General features: G+C 36.5%; 1 protein-coding gene across 1 annotated transcript in view; it reads right to left on the minus strand.

Moving 5' to 3' along the window:
- Nucleotides 1–10,952, minus strand: part of atf6 (activating transcription factor 6) — a 43,193-nt gene extending 32,241 nt beyond the window's left edge. The window contains exons 1-7 of the mRNA XM_073856160.1: nucleotides 10,686–10,952; nucleotides 10,126–10,202; nucleotides 9,892–9,979; nucleotides 8,319–8,416; nucleotides 5,892–6,018; nucleotides 5,599–5,796; nucleotides 4,137–4,318 (exon numbers count right to left, since the gene is read on the minus strand). Of these exons, the coding sequence (XP_073712261.1) occupies nucleotides 4,137–4,318; nucleotides 5,599–5,796; nucleotides 5,892–6,018; nucleotides 8,319–8,416; nucleotides 9,892–9,979; nucleotides 10,126–10,202; nucleotides 10,686–10,779 (864 nt within the window). The 5' untranslated portion in view covers nucleotides 10,780–10,952. The remainder of the gene's footprint in view (nucleotides 1–4,136; nucleotides 4,319–5,598; nucleotides 5,797–5,891; nucleotides 6,019–8,318; nucleotides 8,417–9,891; nucleotides 9,980–10,125; nucleotides 10,203–10,685) is intronic.
- Nucleotides 10,953–11,730: the final 778 nt, after the last annotated feature.

An 11,730-nucleotide genomic window follows, 5' to 3' on the forward strand; every position in this document is an offset into this window, starting at 1 on the left:
GAACTTACTTGTCAATATTAAAGATAATTCCCATTTTATCTGGGTTTTCACAGAATGTGTCACAAATGACAACATCACAGCCAATCAAATTTAATACACAGCTATATGGAGTATGATTATGGAACAATAATATTTCACAGTGGACATAGCTAATCACTATGACAATTTATGATGACAATACATTGACTTGATAGGAAAGTTTCTCTTTTGACCAAAAAATAAAAGAAAATGGCAAAAACAGTACACACACACAATGAGGGTATAAAATTGTTTAGAGTAACTGCTCCTGAGTGAGGCTTTGTGACTAATGGGTGCCTTTTCACGCAATCGTAGTAACGTCACTGTATCATTCTGCCCCTCACACACGTGTTTATGTGCAGACAGGTGCTGTTTTTCTTCTTTAAGAGACCTTGGAAATTGTAGAGTACCATGAACTAAACTTGTAACAACATCTACAGTGGAAAAGACAGCACTAAACCTACAGGAATCTGAGACTAATCCAAAACTCTGATGTCAGAAAAATCAATGAGGGGGGAAATACCTTAATGGAAAATAATATGAGCATTAGCTCACTTCTGGTCTAATGCAAAGGAGATGGGGACTGATAATTGCCTTACAAATTCTAAATATAAAAAAATATATATTTTTCTTTGGGTTTTTTAGAGGCCACATGTCATACATAATAAGACTGTCAAATATCGTGCAAAATATCTGGTTTGCAGTTCCACCTTGGAGAGAGAGAAGACAGAAATGATTGCCAGACAGTTGGCATTACTATTAAATCCTACGAAAAACCTACTGTACAGTGTGTACACTAACCTAAAGCTACAGAAATGTATACTTTCCTCAACTAGAATTCTCTCTCTCTCTCTCAACTATAACTACTCTAATTTCATACGTCTGTGTAAAACATTAAGGTAATGTTTAGGACAGGACATCTGGAAGAACACATGATTTCCATTAAGAAACCATTTGATGATTAAATACTATCAAAGCAGTCTTTTTCCATCATTTAGTCATGTAATCAATTCTGTCTTTATATATTTTATGATCCGCTTAGAAGTCAATTCTATGCCACTAGGGGCACTACCTGAACTGCAAAACATTCATCGTTTTGGATATCAAAGCAGGTAGTGCTGCCTTATAATCACACCACTGGTTAAGCCAAGTACTGAAATAGACTCCACCTTACTGCAAATCACAGTAACATTCATATTTTTCAAACAATTTCAATGGTTTATATTATATTAAAGGCGGGGTGCATGATCTCTGGAAGCCAATGTTTACATTTGAAATCACCTAAACAAACACGCCCCTGCCCCAATAGAATCTGGACCTTCTTTTGATAGACCCGTCCCAAACATATGCAACCCAGGCAACGATGTCGGTTAGTAGACACGCCCCTTACTGCTGATTGGCTACAAGTGTGTTTTGGTACTAGACCCGGCTCCCTTTTCCAAAGTGTTTTTCGAAAAACATGCACCCTGCCTTTAAGGATGATTAATAACAAAACTTTCCTAAGAAATGCAAGTGTTGAATAATCTTCCATGCCTAACCATCATGATTTTAAGTAACTACAGACGAATGTTTTAGTACTTTAAGTTGACCAAAGAATGTCTTATTCGTCTTTAAATCCTTAAGCAAACACAAAAAAAAGATTGTAAGCAGTAATATTTTACAGAGCTTTCTCTATACTCTGAAATTATTCACATCGGCACAATAAATGTGATCACACCACACGCAAATGAAAATTCTATCTTTTTCGAGACAATTATATGTTACCCTGTTTCACTGACACAAATTTCTTTTCCACTCAGTTTTGCTGGCAATGAATTTAAGGAAAGCCTACACAGGAAAAAAAACACAGAGACAAATGGCAACTATATACAGAAGCAAAATATTGCAATATCTTCCAACAGATCAGAAAGTCAAACTTTTGGGATTTTCAATAAAAGTCTAAAAGATTTTAAAACTCCTCCTGAAGATCCCTGGTGGATAAGTTAGAAAAGCCGCATTAACCTCCTAAGACCCGAGTTTTGGTTTGTCTTTTTTTTTTTCAGATTTCTACCAGCTGTTTTGGGGTTAGGAAGAACCAATAAATATAATAACCAAATATTTTTCTTAGAACATATAGCAGTGTATTTGTCCATGTTTGTGTTAGAGATGCGCGGTTGGCGGTTACAGCCACGGACTTTGTGGATAAACTGCAGATGGGCCGATTGACGTGACAAAAAATAATATTTTAATTAAATGTGGGCGGGTGGCGGGCGGTTGAACCAATCAAATTAAAAATATATGTATACATTGTTAGATATTGTTATCTGACTATACCCACATCCAAAAAAATCAAGCACACTTTGAAATAGTCACATTTTCATCAGGCAGTAATATATGCAGATCGACTGCTTGTTATTATCAGAGATGGCAACGCCGGCGAATGAGGTATGTGACAAACTCAAAAAAGGAGAATTAAAAACAAAGGAAATAGAAGGTCAGAAAAGTGTTGCCTGGAATAAGTTCTACAAAGAGGTAAATCAGGATGACACCAGTGCAGGCTATGTCATTTGTGCATTTAATTTAGGCTATTTATTTATTTTGTGCGCCAATCGGAGACAGAGTTCACTGCTAAAATTCTGAGAGCTTTCTAGTCTCGCGCCTGTCATCAGCAGCACCTTGCATCGCCCAATCAGCGAATGGCGGGTGGGTGTGGTTTTGAAAATTGGTCAAAGACGTTGGTGCGGATGGATGGCGGACGGATGATGAGTTTTGTGATGCGGTTGCGGATGGAATAACCGCGCATCTCTAGTTTGTGTACAACAAGTTCCAGTTACAGAGAATTAAGTATTGTGGTCCACTCCAAACAACAAAAAAATGTGATGTCAATTTTTTGTTTTTATTTTTTTAAAAGACAATTGTTTTTCAAGCAAGTCACCCCTATCAGCAAATCTTCAATGTCAAATGTATCACTCCACAGTTCAACAAAATGGCCGTATCCTTCACTTTACAAGTCATCTGACACTAAAAACAGATTTTACGTGCAATTCCATAGTCTAATACAGAGCTCCAGACTGCCACCAAATGGTGTCATTTTGCCACCAAAATTTGAGAGTGTGCCACTAAATTTACATCCAGTCCCACATGTGCGACCAGTAAATTTGACTTTTTTTGTGATGTGCACTGGATTTGAAACCGCACATTGTAATTTCTGCCAGTGGCGGTTCTAGTGAGGGGCCAGCGGGGGCCAGTGCCCCTGTGACAACAAGCTTGGACCCCCTTGTGGCCCCCCTAAATGTGGGGTGTGAAATTATTTTTTAAAAAAATGTGGCGATCGTTGTTTTTTACATCCGTAATTAGACAGTAGCATAAACATGGTATTTGTCCTGTTAATGCCTTTAGTGCACACTGCAAAAAATATTTTCAAGAAAAAAATTCTTAGTAGTTTTCAGTAAAAATATAAAAAAAATTCTTAAATTAAGATGCTTTTTCTTGATGAGCAAAACGACCCAAGAAAATAAGTCTAGTTTTTAGACCAAAAATATCAAATTTAAGTGATTTTATGCATAAAACATGTTTTAGGGTTTAAGAAAAATGTTCAACATTTTTTTTTCTTACCCCGTTGGGTATTTGATACATTTTGTCTAAAAACTAGACTTATTTCTAGACTTAATTTGTAGATATTCTTACTGAAAACAAGACAAAAGTGTAGTGCAGAAAATGATATGACAAGAATAAGGTCTAAATGTAGCTTGGCCCCTCTAACAATACAACTGGCCCCAGATTGGCCCCCCCAGTTAAAATGGTCTAGATCCACCACTGATTTCTGCATCTATCATAAAAGTATTTATTAGTAATACAGTGGAAATTTGTAGAAATGTCATTATTTGCATGTTGATTTTAGGTGTGTGCCCCTACATTTTTTGGTTGTGCCCCTAAAATTTTCAGTTGGGGGCCACTGTGCTCCTAGTGAAAAAAGTTAGTCTGGAGCCCTGTAATACATTCACTATCAAACAGCTGGTTTTCTGTAAAAAGCACCGTCAGGGCACACAAAACGTTTACCTCCAGACTTGAGCGAACATACACGATTCACAATTACAGACGAAAAAATGGTTTTAATGATGAGACTTTTGGCAACTTACATCATCTTCAAGGCCGGAATTCTGGACTGTCACGGCAACCACAGGAGACGCTGTTACCGGGGCAACAACAGAGGCGGGTCTGTCCTGAGGCAGTGTTGGTACGGTGACGACACGTGTTGTTACCGCCTGAGGAGTCTGAAGCTGTACCACCTGAGTAGGCTGGGTCAGCAACATCGGTCGACCTGGGTGACAGAACACAGACAGTTACCATTCAAAAACTGAGTACATTCTTTTAATTAATGCCAAACCACTTCTAGTTTATGTGAAGGTCCTTTAACCCTAAAACTATACACTTTAAACTGAACTTTGGGAAATAAATGTTCAACTTGACCTCCATTCAAGTAATGCACAGATAAAACACTCAAAAAAAGTTTAATCACAAAGTAAACTATTGTACCAAGCACCATCCTTCATCCAGAAACCAATACTTCACCCCCAGGTAACAGGCACAAACATAATTTGTCAGGCATGACGGGCAAATGTTGGGGTTGCATAAAAAAAGAGGACTTCGCACCGACCCTGCAGGGGTCATTACCAACAAGTCTCATTCTCTAAACAACCACTGACTCACCCATCAGTCTTTAAAACTACAAATAATATCCCCCCAAAAAACATCTGTCATCAGCCAGAAAGAAAAATAATGAAACACAGTCAAAATACATTTTTAAGGTATTATGCACAGACAGGTTCATTACGTACTGCATATACATCTTGCAGCAGAGATCTTGACAAATGAAAAAACAGGTTGTGATTAGTGTACCCTTTATAAACCAAACAGCACGGACACAACAGGTCTCATTTTGTTTAAAGGACCAGTCATGCTGTTTAAAGAAAGTGAGTGAGAAGTGATTGTTTGGACACAATGGAGTACAGTGATTTGTAAAGTCGCTTACGGGATAAGATTACTGTGACTCGAGGCTGTTCTTGTCCTCTATTGCTGCTTCCAGGTGTGTGAGGTAAATGTTTATATTAGTGTGTGGAAACGGATGCTGAAGCTCGATTCCTGACAGCTGTAGTATAACATACTGAAGACACTTAACAGGGTCTCATCAGAACAATCTCTATTACAATAAATCAACTAACACTACATTAAGACCCAATGCACAAATTCATAATTGAATATGCAGAGGGCATTGGATTTTTTTATCTATTACTACAAAAAAATGACGTTTGGATTGCATATTCAAAACTCAAGTTTGCTGATTTTTTTTCTATTCAAAGCTGTGAATGCACCCTGACTTTTTCCATGCAACAAAAAAACAGCTTTCACTCATCATAATGCACTAGGAACCACATGTTTTTCAGTTTTGCAGACCCCATATATTGATGGCAACAAAACACATGCATTTAAGAGCAGTGAACTAGTCAAGACAGACAGAGATTAGACAAAAGGCACTGAAACAGCCACCAAAATATTGTTGCCTAGCGCCCTCTGCTGGATTTAATGCAATTCGTTTATTACCTGTAGGGGGCGCTGGTTGAATTGTAACCGGTTGCTGCTTCACTACAGGCAGAACTGTGGTCTGGAGAGGTTGGATGATGATGGTCTTAGCATGAAGGGGAGCTGGCGAGATGGGCAGCGCTGTGATGAGCGGTTTAGGCTGAATGGAAATCTTGGGGCTCCTCTGAATGGGTCTCTTAGCTGCCTGGACAGGCTTTGCTGTGAAAACAACTGTAATGTTAATCAACATGTTCAACTTATCAAATAAAAATAAAAATAAAAAAAGAAAAGAAATTTGAAATGAAGGTGGACACCTTTCGTGGTCTGATTGGTCCTCTTAGGTGGCTTATCAATATGTGTCTCAGCAAAACCGCTGGAGTCAGAGCACACAGACAGCGGGGAGGGTTGAGAATTCCAGGACAGTGGAGAAAGCACCTCATCCTGAAGAAATGTAAGAGAGACAAATATTTTTATTCTGGGTTATAAAAGGTATACGTCCCATAATTTACAGTACAGGCTCACTGTTTATATGGTTACTATGAAGGCTCTCAAACATTTAAATTCTGGACAATGAATCATGGTGGTCAAGAATAGCGATCTATTTATTTAACTGTATACAAACAAGTTTGACAAGTCAACATTATAGCAACAAAAAACTATGATACAAATAAAGGTTGATTAACAAAAGGTGTTTTTAATGCATTTACACTGAACACATTCTTGCATTCTGGGTTTGCTATTTAAATAATGGCCTAGGCCTTGTGTGTCCCACAGGTTAAAAATAGTTATACTTTCATAAATTGTGACAAAAAAATATTTAAACTGAGATTTATATACACTCTGAAAACTGAATTAACAAGCTTTGCTTGGATGAATCGTTATTTAGGACAATATTTGGCAGGGAAAAACTTTAATCTGAGGCTGCAAAAAAATCTGAAAATTTAGAAAATTGCCTTTAAAGTTGTCCAAATGAACTCCTTCCTTAGCAACACATATTACTAATTATAAATATTTTTATATCTTCATGTAACATGAGACAATTTACTTGATTTTTGGCATTAAAAAAAATCAACAATTTTGACCCATAAAATGCATTGTTGGCTATTGCCACAAATGAAGAGTTTGGTTCCCAAACGAGATAACTCCCGTTTTACAATTTTTGTCAAAACATGTTTATTATTATGTTTTCATGTTTTTATTGTGTAACTTAGCTGTATTTTTTTAGTTATGAAAGCCTAAATCAAAACAAACCAACTGCAGTTTGATTGATAAGTCACTTTAACTCCTGTTTTTATTCTTTTTAACATTTTAAACTGTTTTTATTAAAATCACATTTATTTTCTTTAATTTTTATTTTAAATTGTCATGTATCTTTGTTTTTATTGTGATTTTATCATTTGTCTTTTTTTTTTTAAGTTCTTTTATATATTGTTTTCTTATTTCTATGTAAAGCACTTTGAATGACCTCTGTGTATGAAATGTGCTATACAAATAAACTTGCCTTGCCTTGATATTATTTGGAATGCACAATCAGAAAACAAGATTTTTTTAAGGTTATCTCGATTTGTAAACAAACTCTTCAAATATACCCATGCGACATATGACTCCGTTTCATGAATCTATCCACCTAACAGTTTTGGACACGGGTACACGCACGTTTGGCTCATTACAGTATGTTGCATCATTATTTCACAGGAAAACGAATAGTTAACATTGAGTGTGTGTGGTATTCATTTGTACCATTTAAATCTGCAGCAGATATATAGTATGCCAAATAACATACCTCCTTTAAACATTTCCATTTAAAAAGTATTTAAAGTTTTCACTTAAAAAATGTATGTGTGTTTGAAACCTTGACACTGTGGGATTTTTCCTAACACACCTTGAACTGTCAACAGATATATTCCACACACTTCAATGAGAGACAGATTCATTAGTCTGATGATGTGCTGAGAGGTGATTAAGACATCTGGTAACACACTGGATTCTTTATTAGACACCTAATTCACATGGGTGTATGTGTGTGTCTGTGATCTCTTGATCTCTGAATTTATGCAGCTGGCACGACCAGGGCAGTTCACGCATAGACCATCTGGCCAATATGCAAGTGACATTTTAAGTCAGTAAACAAATGTGACTTATATGCATCTATTTTATGCAATCAGAAGTCATACATATTCTTATATGAAAGATAAAGAATATTGACGGACATATAAATGTTGAAATATAGTGTTCCTGTAGCTCAATTGGTTTGATTCCCAGGGAACACACATATTGATGTATACTTGAATGCACAGTATTTCCCTTTGGATAAAAGGATCTTGAAAATGCATAAATGTAATATATAAATAATAAATGTGATATTATTTGACCTGATCAATGCATCAGATTATCCTTGGCCAATTAACAGATTTTCTATGCATGTTGCCACTAAAGTAAAACAAAATCATTTCATATAAAAAGAAATGGATACAATTTTCCATCAAAGATACTCTACATTTTCAATCAGTGTCAAAAATATAGCATCACCACTGAAAAAGCATATTTAACAAATAGTATTTATATATAACCATATAATGACCATATGTTAAATTATCTGTGCACATACAAAGAAAACAGCGTGGAGAGAACAGCAGCCCAAAACATGTTTACACATTACACCCTGTCAAATCATATTCAAATCCAGAGAGCAGAAAAGCTGAAGGACTGTGTATTTTGCATTGGGGCGGAGCTTAACTCACATGTGTAGAGTATGGGGAGTGCGGTTCCACCGAAGCTGGAGAGGACACTGAACTTAGGGTGTGGTTTGGTGAAAGTGAGTCCACTGTTACATCACCATCTGTGAAAGCAAAAACAGAGAACAGCTTGAAACTCTAATAACACCGGAGATCGGTGACTAAAAAAAATGCATTTATTGCTAGTTTAGAGATATGTTTGCTGAATACAATACCAATTGTATTATAATTATGTTTCTTAAAGGGACACTCCACTTTATTCAGCCATTTTCCAGGTCCCCTAGAGTTAAACATTTGATTTTTACCGTTTTGGAATCCATTCAGCCTATCTCCGGGTCTGGTGGTACCACTTTTAGCATATCTTAGCATAATCCACCGAATCCGACCAGACCATCAGCATCGCGCTCAAAAATGACCAAAGAGTATTTGATCAAAAAGTAATATCGCAATGATACTACGCAGCGCCCGAAAATAGTCCCCTTGGTAACTTTCAATAGCAGGGGACTATTTTCGAGCACTGTGTAATATCATTGCGCCTGCTGCAGCCAGTGTACAGCAGCAAAGTCCTTGACTATTACGACGAAATTAGTGTATAGTTCCTAGCCATATCGGCCTAGAAAATCCCAACTTTTAATTTTCTGTCGGTCTTAGTACACAATGTAACCACAAAAGAGTCAAGTTTTAAATATATCAAATATATCAAAACTCTCTGGTTATTTTTGAGCGCGATGCTAACGGACTAATCAGATTCAATGGATTATGCTAAGCTATGCTAAAAGTGGTATTGCCAGACCTGGAGATCGCCTGAATGGATTCCAAAACGGTAAAAATCAAATGTTTAACTCTAGGGGAGCTGGAAAATTAGCCTATTTAAAAAAAGTGGAGTGTCCCTTTAATGACATTTTAAATAATTAAAATTGCTAGAGGAATTTAAAATTAAGACCAACTTTAGTATTGTGGTGAATTTCTGAGAAAAATAGAAGGAGTTACTTGTTTTTTCACTGGTAATTGATTGGATCTAAAAAATAGGCGTTTCATTCATAAATGGAGCTTGCAGCAGACTGACAGTTGAAGGGAAATGGCGAAGTACATTTTCATATTTTGATAAAAGATTACAATGACTATTTCTTTTGTTGAGAGTAAATGGTTTGCATGGATAAATCATTCAAAACAAATGTTTTACGATAACAAAGTAAAAAAATCATTTTGATTTCATGTGGAAGTTGTTCTAAAAAATCAGTACTCCCATAGATATTAAAGCAACACTATGTAGTTTTTTTTACCTTTAAATAATGTCTCTAAAATTATTTCAGTGATAGAACAACTTTTAACTGGACAAATTGTACTGTTGCTGCAACCTGAGCAGCCTCCTAGCTGCTACAAGCACACTCTGAAAGTGGCGGTGGAGGGTAGGAAACACAGCCCCGCCCCTTCCCCTGCCTGCAGAAGAGTGTCTGATACCAGGCACTGTTGCGCTTTTCAACCACATGGGGGAGCTGTAAGTCATTTTTACATGGAAACTACATAGTGTTGCTTTAAAATACAATAAAACAGCCTAGTGAAGGTTAAACTCCAGTACCAGATCGAGGGCTGCCACTGTCTCTCCAGCCATCTGAGTTCCATGCTGGATGCTCAATGTCAAAGTTTAGGTCAGAGGTAGTTGCGTCCTACAGAAATAAAGATGCACAATGCTTTATAAGCATGCTTAAAGATTACCTTTAATCAATAATGTGGTTGAACAAACATCACCACATCCACAAATGTTGTCATAAGCTTTTGTGGAGATAATAAAATGATGTTTTGACAGACTCACATAGCTGACACTGTCCACTAGCGCCTTCAGGAACTCGTCAGCATCACCAAGCTCTTCCAGTTCATCAAATAAACTGATATCTACACCAACAACAGACAGGGATAAACAACACACGGGAAATGTGTCAATTTTGAGTTTAAATTTTTACAATGATTAAATGATTGATAAATGAACCGCGACTTTCTTCTGACTTGACGATTGGTATGCAGGTGTTATGTTGTGTAACAGCATGGTTTCCTGTAAATCTATATTTTGCCTTAACCATAACCCGTCAATGCTACATAATAAAAGTACAGCCCAAAATAAATTGTAATGATGCATCTTTAAAAAGTAACTTCTACTTTATACTCTTATTTTACGAATATGACATAAATTCCTTTTAAATTGAACACGAAACCACACACCAGTAATAATGAATAAGATACACGATAACCAGTCAATCGGGTAGTAAACTAACCAAAAGATCCTGGTTACTTCCAGTTTACTAGTTAATTCTACTATTTTCACTTTAGGGGCACGCGCAGATCAGGTTGTCGTGGATATTTCTCGAAAATGTTTCTTATCCCACTCTCCATCCTGGTCGATGGAAATGTCCTCCGCTTCCTTATTCATCATCGATGGATTCACAAAGTCTAACATCAAATCCAAAGACATTATGCTTTGAAAACATTAGTAACGGTTAAAGTTAGACGGATGACAGGCGCTTGTTATCAGTGAGTCCGGTGTAAAGTTGAAAACACTCGCATTTCCCTTAATCTGATGAAACTACATGTCAACAATACAGCAAAGTACACGTCTAGTTTTACGGTAACTACGGATGCCAGAGTGGGTCAAACACAGGCAGATCTGTGATTTTTCATCTTTTCGCCACGTGATGGCAGTATATACACTGTTAGCACGGTTTCTAGCAATTTCTCCGAAACAATTGCGTTATGATGTCCCATATTGATATTTTATTAGTTTTGTAAAGGCGTTTGAAGGTGTTCATGCCCAGGATTGTGCAAGAGGTATCTCATAATTTTTTATCGTTGACGCACCCTTGCCCAGACTTACTAAATCGTTATATATTTAAACATTTGCATGATTTGTGTTATTTAGAATAAAAGAATGATCACAAAGAGTATGGGATTTTTACTAATGTATTATATTAAAGATAGTGTACTAATATAGACGTACAGTTGGGCAATAACTATGGCAAGGTCTTTTCTGTCCAATACTGTCTGAAAGCTGACTCTCTGACATTTGTCCTGTGTGTCACAAAGCCAACATTGGCCACTGGGATTTCTATTTAAAGCAACGGTACTGGCTAAAACAAAATGTGCAAAATCTGATCATAGATTATGTATAGTATTCAAACAGTAAATAGTAAATAGTTTAAAAAAGCAGTTAATACTAATGCTTTGTTTGAGTTAAACATCTGGATGCTCAACAGAACAATTAGCAGGCACAGCAGCAGTCTAAAGTAAGAGCATTAAAGGTGCAGTGTGTAATTTTTAAATGGATATCTTGACAGAAATGCAAAATCATATACAAAACTATATTATCAGGGGTGTATAAAGACTTTTTTATAATGAACCATTATGTTTTTATAACCTAAGAATGAGA

Source organism: Misgurnus anguillicaudatus, chromosome 18 (genome assembly GCF_027580225.2).
Source record: "Misgurnus anguillicaudatus chromosome 18, ASM2758022v2, whole genome shotgun sequence".
NCBI lineage: Eukaryota > Metazoa > Chordata > Actinopteri > Cypriniformes > Cobitidae > Misgurnus > Misgurnus anguillicaudatus.